Here is a 24,751-nt window from a genome sequence, read left to right as displayed (position 1 = left end):
CTCTGCGGTCACTACAATGCCAGAAAAAAAAGATCAGAAAAGGTCTGTTGCTGTTACTGGCAAGCTCACCGTCTTAGTGGATTATTAGTGATGTAGTGAAATTTTGCTCACTGCCACCATACCGCAGTGTGAAAACAAAAGAGAGAGGAGACAGAGAGAGGGGACGAGACAGAGATGTGAAGAGGGACAGAGACACTGTGAGAAGTACAGTACAACACTGCCTTATCAGACAACTCAGACAGGACTGCCAATAAAGCAGGTATAGAGCAGTAGAGAGGACTAGGAGAGCATGCAGTGTGTTGTACCTTTTCCCCCGTGTCTGTATGCACATGACATACATGTGTGACTATGTGTACACACAGTAGAAACACACTCATGACTGAGTTTCCATGTGTGCCCCGGCACCCCCGACCACAGCTTAGCATGACTGAAAAAGAAGGGGGTGGGGGGGCGTCTCAACCTTCCTGCCCCCCTCTCTAGCCATCCCTCCCCTCCCCACCCTACCCCCCATCACTTCACCCCTGACTACCCCACCTGTGATTAGTCCCAGTACCTTGCGCTTTTTATCCCGCGAGCGACTCCTCTTTTTGGATCTCTCCTCCTCCTTCTCTTTGCGCTCCTGCTCTAACTGGGCTTCTAAATCCTTGTTCTTTCGGAGATGTTTGGCCGCTTGTGCCATGGCGGTGGTTCTGGGGGTCTAGGCGGTGTTGGCGTGTCCAGATCCTCCTGTAGTATACCTGGTGCCGGCCAACACTACCGCTGCTTGCTGCTGCTCGCTGCTGCTGCTGCTGTGCGTTCCTGTATGGCCCTGCAGAGTCTGCGAGCGTGCTCACCCTCTGCCTCCGCCTCCTCTTCAGCAGTGCAGTCACACACACACCAGCAGTCCTCACCGTCTGCTGTGGGATGCTACTGCAGCGCAGCTCTCTTTCACTCTCTCTCTCTCTCTCTCTCCAATGCTCATACACTCTCCCTCTCTCAACACTCACGTACACTTCCCTCGTTCAAATCTTCTGCTGCCTTTCTCTTTGGTCTTCCATTCTCTGTGCAGGAGAAAAGGGTAAATATCAGAGGATATAACCAGGTTTTCCTTCCCCTTAACTTGATTTCCTTCTGTACATCTCTCTTCCATTCACTGCTTTGGCATTCTCTACAACTGCTTCAAAACCCAGTTTACCCTCCGCATCAACAAAGATTAAAGAGGGATGGAACTGACAGTCAGTTGAGGAATACCCTGACCAGCTTTAAATCAAAGTCAGCGCTCGCTCCTCACATTGCATTGATTTTGTTTCCTTTTCCTGTATTTAATTTCTCAGCATCTCATAGTCTTGCTGTGAGTCCATCTGTGGAGGATCGCTAGACTGCACAGGGAACCCGTCATCACCTCAGCCAATCACGCAATCACTCTCTCACACACACACACACACACACACACACACACACACACACACACACACACACACACACACCAGGAAACCAGAAGAAGAAAAAAAAAACTAAAACATGCATGAGGAAAAAAAAATGCTTCTTACTCCCCCCCTCCCCTCCCCTCCCTCTGCTACCTTCTCCCTCTCTTCTGTTTAGGCGCTGCAGCAGACTGGATTGGTACCCGTGCAGGGATGTTGGTGCAGTGTGCTTGTGTACGTCCGAGTGAGGCTGTGAGCGATAAAAAGCTTTTAGATATCACTACCTGAACAACCATTAAGAAGTGTGATACAGTGACATCACCAAAGGCTTTGCTTCATGGACTACTTTTTCTTTCTTCCTCTGATGTGCACACAATAAAAAAAACAGAAGGCTGGTACAAACACTTATATGACGGTGTAATTGGCTTCTGTGCTCAAGAAGAATGCATGTACAGATATGTGCGCAGTTAAAAAGAGGTGCATAGAAAGAGAGAGAGAGAGGTGCTGATAGAGTCAGCACCTGTTTACTGGTATTGCTCTGCCTCTCTCCCCCCCCCCCCCCTCCCATCAACTTCCCCCCTCTCCCCTTCTCTACTCCCTCTCCTCCTCCCTTGTGATGCTGCTGACGCAGGCAAAAAATTTCCTTTAACATCTCTCTTTACCCGGCTCACTATACATCACACATACAGTTAACATTGATACTGTAGACACACACAAAGTCCACACACATGCCAACACACGTGTATCCATGCACGTGCGTGTATACACACAAACACACACACACACACACACACAAAGAGGGACAGCTGGTGAATGGCTTGTATTAAAGTATTCTGCAGCCACATCTTAAAATCTTTTTTTAGAGCATTCATTGGGTTGGACGGTGTACTAAAACGAGCCGGATTTCACCACTTTCTATTCGTACAGTATCGAAGATATTAAGAGAAGTTGAATGAAAAGGGCTCTTAGATAAATTTAATAAGTGTATTTCTTGGTTTTATGTCCGTCTCTGATTTGTAAAATTGTGTAAACATAATTGAGAGTGGTGGAATCTATTCAGGCGTATTATATGCTGCTGACTTCCAGTCCAGATCTCTGTACTGTAGTCTCTGTTTTTGGTTTGCTCTCCTGCCAAGGCTTCCCTTGATCTGATAGCGGCTCTCTCTCCATATATGCTGCAGCATACTAATGGATAAGGACTGATGATATTGCCTTCAGTCTGCAATGCTGCTGCACAAATCACTCGCTCATGTGGCCCGGCTATGACACAAACAAACACAAATACTGACGCGCTGACAGCTCCGTGGCAACAGATCCATCACAATATTGAACTCCTGGGGAATGTGGCTAAATGAATCACCAGCCGGACTGACTGCACCGGTGATACGGAGGCATTTGCTTAGACATCTAGATTGGTCCTGTTAAGCTAACTCTCTTTCTCCCTTGTGAACGGTGGGACAATTTTACAGGAGATGTTAACACAGCCTTTGGGACTACTTACTGTATATACATGAAGTAGCAGGAAGAGAAAAAAAATCGATTCACTGAAGTATCGCAATGTCTTAGATCATCGTGACATCATATCAGTTTACGGAAAAACAACGGACGAGAGCCAAGAGCAGCTGAAAGTGTAAAGGAGTGTACAGAGCGCGCCTTGTTTTCTCAATAGCTCTGATTCTTTAAGGCTACCAATAAAGCAACTCCATCAGTCTCTCAGACTGAACCAGCTAAAAAGTTTTATTTATGAGGAAATTTCACGTCTGTTCTTCCATCCTGTCTGAAAGAAGTCATATCTGCGTTCAGCTTCATACGACCGTGTCTCCTCTGTGAGCTAATAGGATAGCACGCTAATTAGCTTCTGAGCTCACGTAATGAAACTTCAGTCTTACTGGATCGCGGTAATTGATCTGCGGGTATTTGTTTCATGTTCGCACATGTGTTTGTAGCAGTGAGATCGTTGATAAAAAGTTAGCCCAGCTAGCCGTTAGCATCGCTGCTTTAGCAACAGTTAGCTAACACGCTATGTTAGTCTGTTTTTTTTCTTTTAGCAGATCTGTTCACAATGAAAAGAGAGAGCGTTCACAATGTGTTTTTGTTTGGTGTTTATTACGCCACTGTTCAGCAAGGTGCTGATGTCACTGCTCCAGGCAGCCAATCATACACTAGTTGGGGTAGGACTCGTTGCCAGGGGAACAAAGGAAACAGATGCTGTCAGCTGCTGATCACAGAAAGTTCATTTGTAGGAACAGATGGTCTCGGTGTTTGATAGTAAAAAATACTTATATCAAAGACTGACTGACATTCAATTTACATAATTTTTTATAAATATTACGCATGATATTCTATTCTCTGTGCTGCTGCATGTTTCCACTTTCTTTTTGCTTTCTAACTCATTTTAGAATTGCAATATAAGTTGATCGGCACTTCAAATTCAATCACCACTAAGGCATATCGTCCCAGCTCTACCGGACAGACTGGGGCTGAACCCGGAGAAACCAAGTGGTGAAAGTCCCGCCCATCATCTCAAGGTTTATACAGTAAGGTATCCTGATGGTCAGATTCAGAGAACTAGCACAAGTTACCTATAGCACTACTATTGACTGGTTATATGAACTGTGATGCGACTCATCTCTGCGTTCTTAAATATATTGTAAATCACTGGGTAACAAATGATTCTAAAAACAAACATGTATTGTTTTTTTCAGATTGGAAAGAGTAATATAACTTCTGCCGAGCTTAAAATAAATACTGTAACCACACAGATTTGCCACAACTGGCAACAGCACAAGAAAAGAAACAGTGAGAGGCTTGGTTGAGACAGGCCTCTCAGTGGCTTTTGATATTATCTGATCTTCATAGTGTGCCCAGCTGTGATGACATCTTCTGTTTTTTACAGACTCGTCAAGTATTCTGTGAATTGTTTACCTACATCTAAAATATGTCAATGTCATGTTTCATGAACAGAGTCGTGGTGACTTTTTGAAACATGAATAATGCATAAATGAAATGATGAATGTACTGTCGTCACAATACACTGGGAGGAAACGTACAACACCACTGGAATGTACCTTCACATTAAAAGTCTATTTTTGTATTTCCGAGTGCGCCCAGTGTAGTTAGACGGTCCCTGGGGTGGTCCAGTCATGGACACAAAGGGACAGGTTGTGTGGACCTTGCAGGGAGAAAAAAAACACACAGCTAACTGCCCAAGCTCTCTTCCGTGTGACGGCCAGCACCCGCTAGCACATTAGCCGCTCCAGCGCTCCTCTAAAAACAGTGAACGGGACATGACAGAGCCACACACACACACACACACACACACACACACACACACACACACACACACACACACACACACACACACACACACACACACACACACACACACACACACACACACACACACACACACACACACACACACACACACGGGGGGGAAAGTGAGAGAGAGGAGGGATAACCTTTTCAGCACATGGACGCTTACTGTATGTTACACCGCTGCCATGCAAACAGCAAAAGACCTTATGTAACATAATCTCAGATAGATACAATCAACAAGTCCCTAAAGGATGTATGCATTGTCACCACAGGTGTTAAATATTCAGCATCCTGTCTCACTTCAGGAACGTGTTTACATTTACAATCTTACTGCACACCTGTTACAGCAGACTTTAGATTTAGTCACAATCTGAGTTTAAATGCACTTTGTATTGTCCATCAAGCTTAGTTTAAATCTGCTAAGTGTCAGCTCTTCTCCATTTTTTCACTTAGCCGACGATCATTTTTTCTGAAATGGTTTATCAGAAGCGTGCGGATGACAAAGTAGTGAACAAGAGTCTTCTAAGAGCCTCTTGGTTATTTTACCGTAAAGTGGCATTTTAAACTCAGTAGAACTGCAGATGACCTTTACTCCGCTGTAATCCAGATCATTTAGCTTCACCCAAGTAGTTGTTGCACGTTAACATTTAGCAACCGTGCCAACATTACACTCCTATCATCAGACTACATGTTGAGGATATGATGCTTTATTGTGACAAGCAATGGTAAAGCTTAAAGGCAGGGTTGGTAATTTTCAAAAACTAGCATGATTTTGAAAGTAGCGTTAACCTCGGTGCTCTGTCTACACCCACCCCTCCCCTCTGTGCTCCCTCTAAAGCCACGCCCCCTCACTTACATGGACGAGCGCCGCTGCTCCACAAGTGGACCTCAGCTCATCGCTTGTATTGTGTAGAAACTACGTCATGTCATGTCTAATTCAGGGGTAAGTAATCTCACAGTACGACGCGCTTTGAGTGTGGGCTAGAGCACGCAAGAGGTAGAGAACGAGCAGGGAGACAGGGAGGCGTGTGATTGGTTCATCAGATCGGTACCTCGTGGCAGACATTGGTCAAAGTTTTTACAGGCTTACAAACTGATACAGATGATGGATTTTCTTCGTTCCTGTTACAGAGAACATGAGTTCTGTCAGGAACCAAAATCTTGAAAAGTGAATCTGGAAGAAATTACCAACGACTGTCTTTAATGGGGTTAAACTGGCTGCTGAACAAGATCTGACAAAAGAGAAACTATTGTGCATGCTAAATCTCTCCAGATCTAACACAGATCTAAGAATGATAGATATCGCCTGATACATCAGTATCTGATATTTTTTTCTACCCCATTATAGGTATTGGGCCCAAAAATCCCCTATTGGTCAGGCCCGAAACCTAACGACAGCTGAGAGCTGAAGCAGGTTTGAAGCCAGGCTGTAAACATGTTAATTTCTGCTGTAAAACCAGTTTTTTTATGGGTGTGTAAGTGACTTCCTGGTGCTTCTACAGCCAGCCTAAAGTGCACGTTTGACAGACTGCAGGATTTTGCACTTCCGCATCGGATCATTTTTCAACAACGGAGGTTGCTGCTTGGTAATCGAGAGCATAACGGTGGAAAAAAAAGGGCACAAAATGAAATCTCTTACTTCAAGTGGAGTCGTTTTGCTGAGGTAGGAATGAGGGTCTCAGGTTGTATCCCATTGTTGTTGTTGATGATGTTGTTGCCTGCACAGAGGTGAACATCTGGGCCCTCTAGGTAGAAATTAGGTTAAAGAGAGAGAGAGTGTATTAAAGTTTAATTTCATAAACCTCTGTTGAAAAGCATTGTTCATACATGCAATACATGTAAGTCTTTCAGTGTAAGAAATCTGTAAACAAAACAACCTGAAAGAACATTTGGACATTTTTTGGGGCATGTCTTCTTTTGCTTTTCGGCAAAGTGTCCAATCAAATACATTTATTTCTGTCTTCAAGTACGAAGCGGGACAAGCAATAAGAACAGCACATGTACAACAGAAAGATTTATAGATTTGTTTAAGCACAGAGATGTTTTAATTGTTAAGCTTTAGAGATGATAGTAAGCACCTACAGACAGAGCCAGACCAGCTGTCCCCTTACTGCGAATGACTGTAACAAGCGTTTCATCTTTTTACTGAAGCTTCATAATGAAAAATAGAAACGAATGATTTGCCATCTCAATCTCTGCAAGAGAGTGAACAAACATGTGTTCCAAAAATATCAGTGAATTAAATTCAAGAGTCTCCTGCCTAAAGATAATCTGGCAATCTTGCTTTTATTCAGCAGTTTAAAAGTAAAAGGCTAGATCGCTGCAGCTGTTTCTGGACGAGTTCAGGTAAAAACGATTTAATTCAACGAGTAACTACTTTTTTTTTTAACTCTTTTGTTAGTTTTGAATGTTATCAAGATGTATTTTCAAGAGAAGACAAAGCAAAACAACAATAAACATTTCATTTAGTCTACATAGTTTTTCTCTGTTTAGTTTTTTTTTCGTTTAGTCAATTTGTAAACTGTTATGTTGATGTTGCTTGCCTGTATTTCATTTTTTTTTAAAAACAATAAACACCAGACTCCAGTTAGCAGTGATGCTGGTTGTTAACTTTAGCTACCAGATGCTACATAAGTAGTAGGCTATACGTTTATACATTAACCCGCTGTGGTAGGTCTGACTTATCTCTGCTATCGTCTTACCTATCACTGTGAGTGTTGACTCAGGTAAAATGAGTCGACTCAGCCGGCACTGTAACGTTACCACAACTTTTCCCACCGCCCCGGGGCTGCTAGTTAATGTTACTCCCTGACAGCATAGCTTACCCGTTTTCCGTTACATGGTAAGCCACACTCTCTAAGATTCCTACATTTTAATTAACACTACTCGTAACTCAGCCAGTATTTTATTTATCGAATGTTGAGGTTACAGATTTAAAAATGACTATAGCCTAAAAATGAACTTATGCCGAGAAATGCATCCCTGCAGAATTGCATGCACCTCACAGAAGTGTAAGAAAACTGTATAAATGTTTTTGTGGGGGGGTCAGCTCTGTGATGACAAAGTATGTGAAGTTTATACTTAATAAATGTAAATGTCTTTATTGTTCTGTAGACTCGATAGAAGACGCATTTTCATTAGCCAGCTTAAATAAGACCAGCTAACAGTGTTTGACTCTAGTGTGTCTGTAGAGTAATTTTAAGAAGACAAGGTTTATGACATAACGAGGGAGATAATATGTTAGAAAGGGGTGCCGCTATGGTGGTCCATATTGCCAGGCACTCTTATTAACCTGCTCTGACACATACGCCAACAAGAAACCAGTGAGACTGGACATAAACTTTATAAAAAATGGACGTAACTCAGCGGTTTCTGAAGAAGCTTTTAGAAGTCAAGAGATGGAAGTTGCCATATTGGAAATGCTTTCTGCACAGTGGAAAACAAGAATGACCTGTCCCGGGTGGTTAAAACAGCTTAGAGGATTATGGGAGCTGCACTCCCAGCTTTGGACACAGCAGAAAGCAAGGTCCATCAACACAGACAAAACCCACCCAGGACATTCTCTGTTTGCTCCCCTGCCATCAGGAAGGCGATACGGCGCTTTAAGAAACCGGACTACACGGCTGAGGAACAGCTTTTCCCCCACTCCCTCCCTCGCTGTGTGTGTGCAAGTCTGACTGTGTGTGGATGTGGAGCTCCCACTGTGCTGTGCTTCCGCAATGCCGAAACGCAATGTGATCTCACAGACAAGCACAAGAATGTAACGCTGTCAAAGAATCAATGTGAATGTCCAAAGACATGATGACGGCTGAACTTAGTTACGGCACTTTTGCGGGAAAAAAAGTAATCAGAAAAGGACTACTGATGAACTATTTGTTTTGTCTATAACTTCTTGGTAGTTGTTCAAACAAATACTTAGAGGTCATATCTTGTGAAGTCAAAATGACAGCTGTGCTGCATGTGAGCAATCCAAAGGGAAGAGCAAAAAAGACTTTGAATAGGCCAGCTAAGAAAAAGAACGGGGTCAAATTAGGGCGATTTGGACCAAAACTCATATCTCGATATTTTTTCACTGAATGGCGATACTCGATATATATTGATATGTCTTTTATTAACAGTCAGTTGCACAAGTTCAACATTTACATGAAAACAAACTACCTGTTTGTGAAGTTAATACATTTTCTGCATAACAAAATAAACACAGTTGTGTGTTTTGTTATCCATTTAGTTTGTTGAGTTTGGCTCAGAGAGAGAGAGAGAGAGAGGAGCAGAGTGAAGAGGGAGAGACAGTGAGATGAGAAATAGGTGAACTGGCAGCTCTACCGAAAACGTATATAGCGTTATTTTAATGCAACATGAACTATATCGATATTAACGATATTGTCCTACCCTATATCTGGATTGAAAATATATCGATATATCTTAAAAACTCGATATATCGCCCAGCCCTAGGTCAAATTAACTACTTCAGAGAAGACAAAACGTTCATTTTTATGACGCAACGATAAAGTAAAGCCATGTAACACAGTCGAATCCGCTGTAGCAGGAAACCATCTCTATTTGAAACAGAAACAGCGTGAAACGACAAGCGTCTACGTTTAGAAATACATAATTCTGCAGGTCAGTTGTGTGTTAACAAATGATAAGTATACAATCCTTGGGCTAAACTTTATATAAGGGCTGCACGACAAAAAACATCAGAAAAGCATTCTCAATAACACTTTGCATAAGTCTGAATTTATCACAATAATACAATTTTTATCTCGGGTCTCAAAGCTGGGAATGACGTCACACCCGAGTAAACCGCGTTCCAGCGACAATTTATACGAGCAACATGGACGACTCCAGTAGTACCTTTGTTTTGTTAGCTTATACCTGACGATAACAACACAGTACGGGATAGTTTTAGCGTGAAAAGAACATGACAACATGTCTACAGATAGAACTTGCTTGATACGTTCTAGGTGATTGATTTAATTCCACTAAAGGAGGACTAAACTGCTAACAAACACAACAGTTACAGATTAAGCGTTACTGTTGATGGACGTGGCAGCCATGTTGGATTTTAACTTTGACTACTGAAGTTGCTCCGAGTTTCGAGTCAGAATTCCGACTTCAGGGAGGCGTTTCCGATGACGTTTCAGACCGGCGACTTGGTGACTCAAATGCAACGCTCAGTCAGCCTGAGAACATTTCACCTGTTGGACAGAAGCCCGAGTATAACGGCCATGTTTGACACCAGTTTGATTCTGTCAGATGACTCTGAAGCTAGCTATCCACAACCCTGGGATTCATTCGTACGAGTTTAGTGGTTGTACTTTGATGATTTATTCAGAAGGGAGACATCTTGAAAACAGATATTCTGAAAACAGCAGAAAGACATAGAGACTGAGTTATACTACGACCTCGTTCATTTTTGTTTAATCGTCACATATCGTTATGGCAATAATGAACAATGTTAATCACACATTGTGTATTTTTCTCATATCGTACTGGCCTACTTTCAGAGTCTTTTTATTTTTAGATGAATTTTGTGGATTTTTATGCCTTTATTTTAGAGATAGGTTGGAAATCAGGGAGAGAGAGCGAGAGAGTGGGAAATTATATGCGGGAAAGGAGCCAACGGTCGTATTCAAACCCAGGCACTAAACACGATGCTACCTGCTCCCTTTTTATTGCATTTCTGTAAGTAAATGATAGTTTTACTATAATTTACACCACGGCACATGCAGCTGGATCGCTTGGGAAAATATTCTTTATATACTTTAGTCATCCTCCTCATCAGGGACGGATCAGCAGGACACACTGGAGAATATTCTCAAACAAACATCGTTAAATCAGAGCTCTTCATCATGACAGGAAAGATTATAATGCATCTTATTTCAGTGTTCACACATGAGCAGCAACAAAAGCTCACGTTCGGACACAGCAAACAGTGCTGCTGCTGCTTCTTCTTCTTACTATGCTGCTCATGTTGAATCCCCCTCAATATTCGAGGGAGTCTCTGGTGTGTTTGCTGGCAGAGGTCCACAGCCTACAGTGAGATACAGTATTCTGCAGGCCTGGGCCATCCTCTGCACCATCCACCGTGGCTTACAACAGGGTTATTTTAGCAACACTGTTAGTCATTATGGGCCAAAATGAGATGATGGGATGAATCAAAAACCCTCGCTGTATTTGTGCTACTACTGTATGGACAAACACTGTGGACCATTTAGTGATTTAAAGTGGATCAAAGGATCATAATACTGACATTTTAACCACGTGAAACAGATTATGGTTAGTCGTCACACAAGATCAATTGGAAGGGAAAGAAACACTAAGCAGGGAAGAATAGAGGTCAGACAGCGCCCTCTATTGATTAATCAGGGGTACTGCAAGGAAGAGGGTGGAGGGAAAAAAAACGCTGCATGGTTTTAAAGCATAACACAAACTGTCTTTGTAACAAATTGATGCTCAGATATTTTCACTTAGCAGCCTTTACTTAATCAATATTGTACTACTTTACATATCATCAGCTGCAACAACCAGCATCAGGTGACATCGTGCAAATATTACAAGACTAATGGGACAAAGTCAGCATGTGTGGTATGATCAGCACTAATCCATACTACTGATTACAACTTGCCCCCTGTGGGTATCTGTGGTAGTACGACGAGGGAGTGCAGAGCTCAACACTGCAGTGCAGCACAAAAGTCATTCAGAAACACACTACAGGGCTGCACAGCTCAGTGCTGCTCTGATAAGAGAACACACCAATCACATGCAAGCACACGGTCCAAAAAAACAGATTGAAACTAAATTTGTATTTAATTATTTATTGAACTGAGATACAGTTTCCAAGCTATTCAAATTAGTTTTATATTAATTAAAAATGACAACATCTCCTGGAACCTGCCAGCCAAATGTGTGGATGTGTTGAGTCAAATACTTATAATAATATTATAATAATAATATAAATATTGGTCCGGACAAAAAAAAATCTTCTTTTTTAAAGATTTAGTTTATATAGAGTATGAACTTTGGAGAGAGAGTCAGGAAAGGAGCCACAGGTCGGACTTGAATCCAGGCCGTCCACTTAAAGGACTATAGCCTCCCTAGGGGAGTCTTGAGCCACTTGGCAATTCAAAACAATTGAATGACATCTTGTTGACAGAGCACAAAACGAAAGATTTCTCTGTAATCAAAATAAACGCAACCTCCTGTATATGCAGAACAATATCCAAACAGTCAAGCCAAGCCGGTTCAAGTCCCGGTACGTACCAAAACTAGAAATTTGTCTGGTAGCTGCAGGTCCACATCTTTACCAGAAGAATATTTTACCCCTTTAAAGGCTTTATATGCGTATACATGAAACCAAAACAACTTGCGCTGCATTGTTGTGTTAGCATGCTAATGCTAGCGATCTTTATTCTGCTCGTATCTTCACACTGCATGTAAATTTACCTGAAATGAGCGTGATCTAGAAACACAGTTAAGCAGTGAGTACAGTATGTTATTCTTCTTTTCTCTAGTCCCTCAATTAAACAACTTTTATACACGAGGGGAGGAGTCAGCCGGCCGTCCGGGCGATGTAAACAAATTGAAGATAGGACTCTGAAAACTCTGAAAACATCACAGACAGTGGGACTCGGGTGTTACACCCATTGTAGACAGTCATGACTCACAGAGTTATTTTCAGAGGAGATACTTGATTTATATTGTATTGTAAGTGTTAAAAATCACATATAAAGACTTTAACATCTAGTTAGAAATGAATGCAACCCAAAGCAACAACACTAGAGAGACTAGAATCAACATGTTGGAGATCATCAGGTTTATGATATCTTATTTTCAGATCTTCCTGATTTTTTCTCCTCCTGCAGTTAGTTTTACATCATGTTTCCCTTGCGATGCTACATCATGAAGTGAGGTTACATCAGGTTAGCTCATACAGTACAGTAGACCTGAATCTCCCCCTCTCTCTCTCTTCTCTCTCTCTCCCCTCCCTGCTGGCGCTGCACCAGCAGAGAGAGCGCTGATTGGGAAAGCCATATGGCAGGTAACAAACCAAGGGCAGGCTTCAAGTCCGAGCAGTGCGGCGGCTCAGGCAGCCTGCCACCTCATCTAAAGGGGCTCATCTGATATGGCTCTGTAATCTAGGGAAGTATGCAGACCAGAGCCCGGTGTTAATATGCTACGAGTGTTACTGACGCTGCAGCAGCCACAGCTCGGCTGGTGTGAACATCAGTTTAGCGTAGTCTCACAGCAGCAGAGTCAGCAGTGGATATTACTGTCACACCAACTGGGGAATGGTGATGGCTTGAGGCAGATTGACAGTCGCTGCTGTCGTGTACAGAGGATCTGTCAGAGCTAGTACAGCAGTGTGCAGGCTTAGAAACACTTCAATGAGCTGTTTAAAAGGGGGGCTTGCCTAGTGATTGTAACATTTAAATATCTGCCAATATACTTGTACTCTTAGGGGAAAGGGGGAGTCTGCAGCTTTTTTTTAACATCAGTGACAAAAATAGCTCAGATTCAAAATCCTCGTCTTTGTAAAAACAATCAGAGGAGCCTCCGACCATAAATAACAGACTCTTGAATCTGTAATGTGTGAACTAAAGGAAAATAATGACTGAAAACACAGGCCAAACTCAGCCCTACAAAATGCAATAAATGTGAGAATAGAGGCAAAACTTTATCTCTTATAATATCTAAAAACAAATACAGTAAGTGTTTAAAAAACTCTTTGGAAACACTCTTAGAGGAGTCTCGTTGTATAAGGCTCAAAAGACTAAATTGGGTATTTTCTTACATAACAGCAGATCAATGAATGATTATTCAGAGGTTAAAGATAGAGAGGATGCAAAGTGTTGTGCTCAGAAATATGAAGCCACTTCAGCTGAAGGACAAACTGTATATCCAGTTGACTTCTGCCATCTAGTGGTGTGATAGTGAACATGACCATACAACAAGAACACTGACCAAACTGTGGTCTCTAATGATGAGACTGAAAGTTAACTCAGGGAAGAAATATGAAGAGAATAATGGAATGAAAGTATTTGTTACAGCTGACTGACCTCTTGATTATTTCATTGTTTTTGTGTTGTTAGTTGTTGTCTACTTTTGGTAAATGTTGTATAGCACTTTTCTTGTCTTCAAGAGCTTTTACACCGATGGTCACACCTTCACATTCACACCACATTCAGAGGCTGCTATGTAAAGTGTCCATCAGTATTAACTTATCAATTCATACAAGAAGCAGCAGGAGCAACTTAGGGTCTTACCCAAGGACAAATCGGACATGTGGCTGCAGGAGCCGATCTTCGACCGACTCTACCAACTGATCCACAGCCGCCCACTGGTACATCCTGTTTACAACCCTTTGCTTGTCTTTAGCTCAGGTCTGTAATAAAAATAAAAAGATAGGCATGGGTTCAACATTGTTGGAGACATCTTGTAGAGTAGTTTGGTCAGAGTGTGGTAATAAGGCAAATCTCAGCAGGCTCCTATAGCTTCCTAGAAGTGATCAATTATTTATTACAGGGAAAAAACAAGAACGATAAAAGTTCAAAGAAAATCAGGCAAATGAAGTCATGATGAAATCAAACTAAAGGCTCACCTCTCTCCCCCCTGTGGGAGCAGAAACCTGCTGACGTATAGGCTGTTTAATTAACACTGACTGAACTTTCGACTGATGAGGTAGACTTCTATATTACTATTATGATCAAATCAAGAAATCAAAACCGTCTTAAATGAACCTCAGCTCATTCCCTTGACTAAATGATCTTTAAAAACAGGTAAATCATATTGTTATGTAGCACCTGTGGTCCTAACCTGGTTGGATAGATAAGATACTAACATCAATCCAGGTCCTAAAAGAGTAAGCACCTTGAACGGCTCACAAAAGGAGTTGGTGTTGGTTTGAACAGTTGACACTTTTTAATGCCTTTCTCCGCATCAATAAACATTTACAGTAGTGCTGAGTGTATAAACATAGAAAAAATAGAGTTCTGTGAAAATAAAACAAAACCAAAAGAAATAGTCCTTTCGAGTTGGACTCCCAGCTCGAATGCTCGTCTATAAAGAGGAATTGTGAGAAAAGTTCAACGTGCAAAAAGAGTTCAGCTTCATGGGTAAATTCAGATGTGTGTGTTCAATGTTAATGTCTACTATTACTACCCGGGTAGGTTAATAAGAGTGTATGTGTCTTATCTGGAGCAATCCGACGTCCTCTGAGCAGGTCCTGCAGCTGGCCACACTGCGTCGACTCTCCTCAGATTCACGGGCTCGCCATCAAGTTCATCTACGTTCTGGTACTTAAAAAAAAAAAAAAACCTACACAAATAGTGCAGAATTGTAAATGATCTAGTTCTTATTCTGTTTCTAACATGAGACCTCATTAACTTCTACTTCAATCATTGTATTTTTCAATGTATAACCAAAAAGGAAATACCTAAAGACAATAAGATTACTGGCTATGTTTCACAACAATTAGTTTTTAACAACAAAAAATATACTGACTTGCAATGAATCAGCATATGTCATGGTATTTTAGCAAATAAATGAATTATTTATCTCTTTTAAACTCTTTACTCTTCATATGTCCCTTCTTTAAACTCTTTTAAATAAAGATTTTAATATACTGCATTTTAAAACATGATAATAATTAATTAAATTATAACTACCATTACACTTAACTAGTGCATTTTAACAACCAAAACCAGTTAAACCACATTTTAATTCTACTTTAAAACCTTTAAAGTGGCTAATTACACTTATACAAAATGTTTTAATGTCAACAAAACATGTGAAGCGTCAACAAAACAGGTGAAGTGTCAACAAAACATGTGAAGTGTCAACAAAACAGGTGAAGTGTCAACAAAACATGTGAAGTGTCAACAAAACATGTGAAGTGTCAACAAAACAGGTGAAGTGTCAACAAAACATGTGAAGTGTTCCTTTAAGGTTTCACTGTCTGTGCTGCTCTGAATGAGACATTATGCTAACATGCTAACATGCTAACACAGGCTCAAACTCACCGGAGATTCATAAAGATAATAATAACTCGACGAAAGTTATCTTCCTCAGGCTCACAACTTGTATTCTACTAAAATAGTGAACTTATTAACATATAAAACATTCTTTTGACTGGATTAATCGATGTTTTTCCACTATTTTATGGCACTTTATAGCGGGAAAAGTTGGGTCTGCTCGTGGCTGTGAACGTCAGTCTGCAGGATGATTGACAGGTCACGAAGCTGCTGCTCAGCGCCCTCTACTGGGGAACATCGGCAACTGCAACTATCTAAACTACATGGGTTTAGTAGCCCTATATTTCATATGGGTCACAGTTACAACAACTCAAAATGCAGGAAATGAAGTTTAAGAAAACCCCCACACACTTGGTACAACACAGTGATGATAGAAATGAAATGAAACTATTTAATGCATCAAATCAGGAATTGATCTCTATTGATTTAAAAACTCAATTGTAACCTTGACAATAAATAAATAAATTGTGTTTAAATGTTAGGTGTAATATCTTTTGAATTAGATTTGAATACAGCATGGCTCCCGAGAATGTCAGTTTAAAATAACATCTTAAGAAATAGTTAATAGTAATGTTTATAAGCTAAAAACAAAAGCACATTTACAGTTATAGCGACATTCATTTGGAAGATTTCACATTTTGATGTGTTATATGTCCTATTTTATCTTCAAAGTTGCACTCTTTTTGTGTATTAACAAATTTGTTTTTACTTTCACTGTAACATTTACACCATAGCGCCTTCGTATAGGGCTGCTCAGTGTGATCGTTATTTATAATAATAATAATAATAATAACTTTATTTATATAGCACCTTTTAAAAACACAGGTTTACAAAGTGCTTTGACAAACAGCAAAAACAAGAACAAACTAAACCAAACACAGAAGAACATAAACAACAGCAAGAACATAACAAATGCAAAATACTAAAAATAATTAAATACAATTCAACAGAAAAGAACCCAAAGTGCACGATACCCAACAGACATATATAACCCGACCATCACAAGAACCATCATAAGAACCATCATAAGAACCATCACAAGAACCATCACAAGAACCATCACAAGAACCATCATAAGAACCATCATAAGAACCATCACAAGAACCTTCATAAGAACCATCATAAGAACCATCACAAGAACCCTCATAAGAACCATCATAAGAACCATTATAAGAACCATCATAAGAACCATCATAAGAAGCATTATAAGAACCATTATAAGAACCATCACAAGAACCATCACAAGAACCATCACAAGAACCATCATAAGAACCATCATAAGAACCATCACAAGAACCATCATAAGAACCATTATAAGAACCATTATAAGAACCATCATAATAACCATCATAAGAACCATTATAAGAACCATTATAAGAACCATCATAAGAACCATTATAAGAACCATCACAAGAACCATTATAAGAACCATCACAAGAACCATCATAAGAACCATCATAAGAACCATCACAAGAACCATCATAAGAACCATCATAAGAACCCAGGAAACACAAGAACCATCATAAGAACCATTATAAGAACCATCATAAGAACCATCACAAGAACCATCATAAGAACCATTATAAGAACCATCATAAGAACCATCATAAGAACCATCATAAGAACCCAGGAAACACAAGAACCATCATAAGAACCATTATAAGAACCATCATAAGAACCATCACAAGAACCATCATAAGAACCATTATAAGAACCATCACAAGAACCATCATAAGAACCATCATAAGAACCATTATAAGAATCATCACAAGAACCATTATAAGAACCATCACAAGAACCATCACAAGAACCATCATAAGAACCATCATAAGAACCATCACAAGAACCTTCATAAGAACCATCATAAGAACCATCACAAGAACCATCATAAGAACCATCATAAGAACCATTATAAGAACCATCATAAGAACCATCATAAGAAGCATTATAAGAACCATTATAAGAACCATCACAAGAACCATCACAAGAACCATCACAAGAACCATCATAAGAACCATCATAAGAACCATCACAAGAACCATCATAAGAACCATTATAAGAACCATTATAAGAACCATCATAATAACCATCATAAGAACCATTATAAGAACCATTATAAGAACCATCATAAGAACCATTATAAGAACCATCACAAGAACCATTATAAGAACCATCACAAGAACCATCATAAGAACCATCATAAGAACCATCACAAGAACCATCATAAGAACCATCATAAGAACCCAGGAAACACAAGAACCATCATAAGAACCATTATAAGAACCATCATAAGAACCATCACAAGAACCATCATAAGAACCATTATAAGAACCATCATAAGAACCATCATAAGAACCATCATAAGAACCCAGGAAACACAAGAACCATCATAAGAACCATTATAAGAACCATCATAAGAACCATCACAAGAACCATCATAAGAACCATTATAAGAACCATCACAAGAACCATCATAAGAACCATCATAAGAACCATTATAAGAATCATCACAAGAACCATTATAAGAACCATCACAAGAACCATCATAAGAACCATCATAAGAACCCAGGAAACACAAGAACCATTATAAGAACCCAGGAAACACAAGAACCATCACAAGAACCATCATAAGAACCATCATAAGAACCATCATAAGAACCATTATAAGAACCATCACAAGAACCATCATAAGAACCATCATAAGAACCATTATAAGAACCATCACAAGAACCATCATAAGAACCATCATAAGAACCATTATAAGAACCATCACAAGAACCATTATAAGAACCATCACAAGAACCATCATAAGAACCATCATAAGAACCATCATAAGAACCCAGGAAACACAAGAACCATCACAAGAACCATCATAAGAACCATCATAAGAACCATTATAAGAACCCAGGAAACACAAGAACCATCATAAGAACCATCATAAGAACCATCATAAGAACCATTATAAGAACCATCACAAGAACCATCATAAGAACCATCATAAGAACCATTATAAGAACCATCACAAGAACCATTATAAGAACCATCACAAGAACCATCATAAGAACCATCATAAGAACCATCATAAGAACCCAGGAAACACAAGAACCATCATAAGAACCATCATAAGAACCATCATAAGAACCATTATAAGAACCATCACAAGAACCATCATAAGAACCATCATAAGAACCATTATAAGAACCATCACAAGAACCATCATAAGAACCATCATAAGAACCATTATAAGAACCATCACAAGAACCATTATAAGAACCATCACAAGAACCATCATAAGAACCATCATAAGAACCATCATAAGAACCCAGGAAACACAAGAACCATCACAAGAACCATCATAAGAACCATCATAAGAACCATTATAAGAACCCAGGAAACACAAGAACCATCATAAGAACCATCATAAGAACCATCATAAGAACCATTATAAGAACCATCACAAGAACCATCATAAGAACCATCATAAGAACCATTATAAGAACCATCACAAGAACCATTATAAGAACCATCACAAGAACCATCATAAGAACCATCATAAGAACCATCATAAGAACCCAGGAAACACAAGAACCATCATAAGAACCATCATAAGAACCATCATAAGAACCATCATAAGAACCCAGGCAACACAAGAACCCAACAACACGAGCTGAGACCAAGAGGAACCATTATAAGAACCATCACAAGAACCATTATAAGAACCATCACAAGAACCATCATAAGAACCATCATAAGAACCATCATAAGAACCCAGGAAACACAAGAACCATCATAAGAACCATCACAAGAACCATCATAAGAACCATCATAAGAACCCAGGAAACACAAGAACCCAACAACACGAGCTGAGACCAAGAGGAACCAAAGATTTAAAAAGATGTAAGAAACTAAAAGAGCTAAAATCAAATAAAAAGAGAACAGCAATAAGAAGGTAAGAGCAGGAAAAGAAATAGAAACAAGTGGTTAAAGGATCAAAAAAACACAAAAACTATAATATTAATAAAAATAAAAAGTATATATAAATATAAAACATAAATAGACAAAGTAAGTAAGATAAGAAATGACCAAAGTTAAAGGATTTAGATAAAAGCAGAAACAATAAACGTCAGATAAGTCAGAATTTCCCACAATAAACGAGACGTTATTTTATCCATCAATCTTTTGTCTATACAGCTTGTCCCATTGGGGGTTGCTGGAGCCGATCCCAACTGTCATTGGGCGAGCGGCAGGGTACACCCTGGACTGGTCGCCAGCCAATCACAGAGCTGACATACAGAGACAGAAAAACTTCAAGCTCAAACCTATACGGGCAAGTAAGAGTCAACAGTTAGTCTAACAAGCATGTCTCTGGACTGTGGGAGGAAGCCGGGAACCCATGAATTTGGAGAACATGCAAACGCCACGCACAGAAAGGACCTGTCTGCACAGGGGGATTCGAACCGGGAACCTGGAAGGAGAGGTGACAGCGCTAACCACTGCAGCAGCGTAAAATGATCTCATGTAAACAAGAAGTGCTTTCTCAATCAGCATGCTTACGCTTCACCCATTTCATGGAGCCCTCAGTGTAATATCCGTGCTTTGACTCCATTACTAATCAGTCAGATGAAGCTCAAGCATCAGATTAATTAGTGCAAATTCAGTGGTGAAAAAAAAGAAGCTATTTTGGAAACAGGAGAAACATGTTGCAGATCACAGATTTTTGTGAAATAGGCGTTAAAGCTAATATGGACTCTTTAATATCTCTCTATTTGCAGCACAACATTTCTTTATCACAAAATTGAACGATGTCATTTCATATTTTTCTCATATAATGCAGCTCTACTTTGTATTAAATTGCATTATTAGTATTTTATTGGATCATTATCATCTTGAATCTCTGTCCTTGCTTGGTTTTGTCTTCCACTTTTAAATGAGTAGGGGTAAACTGGCCCAGCCCTGACACTTGTGTATGCATGTATGTGTAAGGTTGACCTCAATAAAGAAAAAAGACACAAGACTGAAACGGGTAAAAGGAGCAGAGAGGGAGCACTAAGAAAAGAGAGGAAATGAAACAGGAGGTAAAGAGGAGGGAGAGGCCGGACCGGAGGCCGGTGGTGTCACAGTCCCCCTGAGTCTCATTCCCATTCCCTCCTCTCATTCCTCATCTCCTCTCCTCCTCTGTCTCTCTTTTCCTCTGTGTATTTTTCTTCCCATGATTCCTTACACATGGCTTCCCCTGACCCCTTCATTAAAAGAATTACTCCATCCTCCGCTCGGCTGCATCTATCTTTTTTCTCACAGGTGGCAAAAAACATTACAAAACACTCCCTGCATGCACTCGTTTTTAACACTTATAGCTTCTGAAACTTGTTGATTTCTGACATTTAAAAAAAAAAATCAGATCAACTAAAACAAAACACAAGAACATCTGTCAATATTATTGACCGTTAGTGTAATTACTGGTTATTTTTTTACAAGGTACAACCAGAGCCAAGAAGATGACACCCAGCGAGTCCTCACTTTGTCCCAATCTGTTCCTTTAGATGTCTGCACGCCTCCCTCCACCTGTCCCCTATTCTTCCCTTCTAATCAGGCATCCCTGCCAATCAATTCCATCACCATGACAACACTTAATATGATGCCCCCACTCCATTCTCTCAAACACCGCCACCACTGCCGCCACCCACTCCCTATAAACAAAAACAAAACAAAAACAACAAAAAAAAAGGAGGCTGAATTCCGACAGCTCAGGATTGATGAGGGGGAGTCCTGTCAAAGGCCAGAGATTAGATTAGGACTGACGCACACACACACACACACCACAACCCACACACACCACACTACAGCTCAGAGGCAGCAGGTGCTTTTGGTTAAACCTTAATTACATGATCTCTGATTTCTCTAATTGATATGGTAATGACTATGTAATTAATGCAAAAGCAGAAATACCAGCAGCTCTCCTAATGAACGGATTTATTTGATTAGATATCCTCCTGCATATTTATGTTCGCCGCTACACAAGAGGAGACGGTGAGACGTTTTAAAACGGTTGTTTGTGTTTGCTGTCACAGTGTTGCTAAAGCTGCCATGCCACAAAGAAAACACTGCATGTGATAATACAAGATGTAAATGAAAAGAAACGTACTGTAGAGAGGCTGAGTTTACTGCAGAACACCGGAGATTAAATGTAGAAAGAGACTTTTTATAGTTTCTGTATTTATTCTAGTTTAGATGAATTCGTGTCTTCTTCTGTTGTCAGGGTTTATTTTCTGTGAATGTATTTATTCTGTGGTTAATCTGCTTTATTAACCTCCCTCTTAACCCTATAACACCACCAATTCCCAGTTTGTTGTCAGTAAAGTACATCTATCATCTATCTCTCCAACTATCTGAACAGGATATTACACTTTACTCTTTGACAGGTAGGTGGCGCTATTGGGCTGCCTCATACACACAGGAGCCGGAGGGTAGTAGTTTGCATGAATGAAATTGGTTCTGAATAGTGCTTTTACAGCCACTGAATCGCCATCATAGGTGTAAATTAATATCTTTGTGTGAAGACAGCGATAAAAACAAAAACTCTTAAACCACCAGGTGTCATTAAAGCAGAGTCTGCACTGATGCAAACTGCTGCACACTTCAGACACCGTGCAGGAGTTAGCTGCCAACGTAGGGTTATTTAAAACAACATTAGGTGTCTAGGACTCAATATTAATACTGTTTGATTATTACTCATTGATTATTACTGTGCAACTGGAGGAGTCCTCACATTAAGGAGAGTTTACAACGTGATCATGACAGAGACTGCAGCCTTTGAAAACATGATTGCCAGACTTAATAATGTCCAAACAAAGCAAGAAACACAAGAAAAACATTTTATATGAGGGATTAAGGTTTTCAAAATGTTCGATATTTAGATACTTTTCAACACAAGTGGTTAAAAAAACTAAACAATCTCCATTATTTTAATGATCAAAAGCTTCACAAACAACAGAAAAACTATAGAGTCAAATTTGAATCCTAAAGCTGCTGCGACGACAACTATAGCTCTTGTACATGGGGTGCACATGACATAACCGCTAGGCTATCGGCGCTCATGAACTTTGATGTGAAACAAATAAAAATCAAATGATATCGAGACCTGTTTTGATACCACGGTAACAAAAACAGAAGTCCTATAGTCTCCTCAAACTGGCTGATGACCAACAGCAGCTTTGGGTTAAAAATATGACCAAAGATCTGTAGTTTTTTTTTAAGCTTTATTACTTTTTAGCACCATCAATCACTAAAATGAAGGAGATTGTATTGTTTTAAAAACATGTGGGATGGAAAAGTACCAAAGTATTGAACATTTTGAACAACCTCAGTGCAGATGCATTCATAACTGTATGAGATGATGAAGATCCGGGATGTATGTTCATGTATTTTTGAAACATTTATGTCAAACAGTGGTGGATTAGTGGGTGCATACATCTATGGCGCTGCCTACGATGTAGTCCGTTTTCTTTTCCATTTGCATGTTTTTTTCTGCTCCCTTTCTTCTTCTCTTTACTGTCAGTTGAATATGAATCAATTAGAACATCTGAACGTCTCATTTGTACTTTTGTTTTGTAGTTAATATGTTAAGAATGATTAAAACTCCTCCACATAGAGCCTTCCACACGTCTACTCTCAGACACTCACAGGGCTGTAACTTCATTGGCAAAGGGTCAACTGTGACAACTAGCTGTGACCCCGCTGCAATTACTCTCTGCACTCAGTAACACTCACAGGGAGGCCGGATGTTTGTGGAGAGACTCCAGACTGACAAGTCACCTTCTGGGGAAAAGAGAAACCACGTCTCCAGCGTGGAACCAAAGCGTCAGCGTCCTCACTGCCTGCTGACTGTGAGATACGTCTTCTCCTGTCAGATATCTGTAGGGGGAAGTCAAGTGAAAGCACATGTGAGTCCTGACCAGGTGTGAAGAGCCGAGTCCTCTCAGGTCTCCATAACACCGCACCGCCCACACACAGCCTCGGCTCTGACAGCTGATCTGAACACTGCTCTACCTGTCTCTGCTACCGAGTCTGAAGGTTTGCAAACGAGAAAGAAAGAAAGAAAGAAAGACAGCTCAAACAGAGCAGGCTGACTGACGGACAGCACACAGGCTGATGTGCAGTAATGGAGTCAATGACAGGGAGAGGGAAGCTTTGGACATCATGATCCAGAGAGGAGGGTTATTACCTGTAAGGTTGTCAAAATATTTTATACTTGTCAGTACTAGTGATCCAAAACGCCAAAATGTGTTGGATGAAAAAGTACTGAAGTTTTCTAAAACGACGTCCTCTCATTAGATAGGCGGCTAAGAGAAGATTGAATCCACAAACAAACGCTAAAGCCCTGCATGGCCTGACTCCTTCTTACTCCAGCAGCCTCCATCTCATCGTCATCATCATCATCATCATCATCATGTGATCAGGTCCTTTGAACACTTTTTTGTTTATATTTTAAATCCAGAGGTGATAGAGTGTTTCAGTGGCAGCTCCTAAACTCTGGATCAGTCGTCCCCACAGCGTCAGGTCTGCAGAATCTGGAGTTTCTGTTAAACGTCTGCTAAAAACTCATTTTCATAGCAATGCATTTTTAAAAAAATAAATTCTGTCTGTCTGTGTATTTGACTTGTGTTTCAATGCATGCTGGTTTAGATGATTTATATTGTCATGTGTGCTTTTCTGAGTTTCCTCAACAGGAGCATCGTATGGAGGAGAAAAGTATGGACGATTGTAAGGCCCCATGACTGACAAGGGCCCTAAAATACTAAAACATCGCCCTAGGAAAAGACTTACTTCACACTGTAAACATACACGTCTCTTTCTCGTATCTTCTTGGTTTTTTTATGGCAAACAAACAAGATTAAGACAGCCTCTGTATTGCTAAACTCCCCCCTCTCTTTTTCTATGAAATGGTTAAAAAACAGTTACATGCTTACAGACGATGCCAGCGCCAGAAAGACGCTTATA

At 40.1% G+C, this 24,751-nt stretch overlaps 2 protein-coding genes across 14 annotated transcripts in view; one reads left to right on the top strand and one right to left on the bottom strand.

The window, feature by feature from the left end:
* ank1a (ankyrin 1, erythrocytic a) overlaps window positions 1–1,335 on the bottom strand; it is a 125,483-nt gene extending 124,148 nt beyond the window's left edge. For 3 of the 10 annotated variants that reach the window (XM_061039196.1, XM_061039197.1, XM_061039202.1), the window contains exon 1: window positions 554–1,299. In XM_061039196.1, the coding sequence (XP_060895179.1) occupies window positions 554–679 (126 nt within the window). In that variant the 5' untranslated portion in view covers window positions 680–1,299. Of the gene's footprint in view, window positions 1–553 lie in introns of all 10 variants that reach the window. The other 7 variants (XM_061039204.1, XM_061039207.1, XM_061039198.1 and 4 more) reach the window with 6 other exon arrangements.
* Window positions 1–24,751, top strand: part of osbp2b (oxysterol binding protein 2b) — a 337,585-nt gene that overhangs the window by 233,225 nt on the left and 79,609 nt on the right. The window lies entirely within an intron of this gene.

Source organism: Labrus mixtus, chromosome 5, assembly GCF_963584025.1.
Source record: "Labrus mixtus chromosome 5, fLabMix1.1, whole genome shotgun sequence".
Taxonomy (NCBI): Eukaryota; Metazoa; Chordata; class Actinopteri; order Labriformes; family Labridae; genus Labrus; species Labrus mixtus.
The sequence above is the reverse complement of the archived record's forward strand: the minus strand, read 5'-3'. Positions and strand labels throughout refer to the sequence as shown.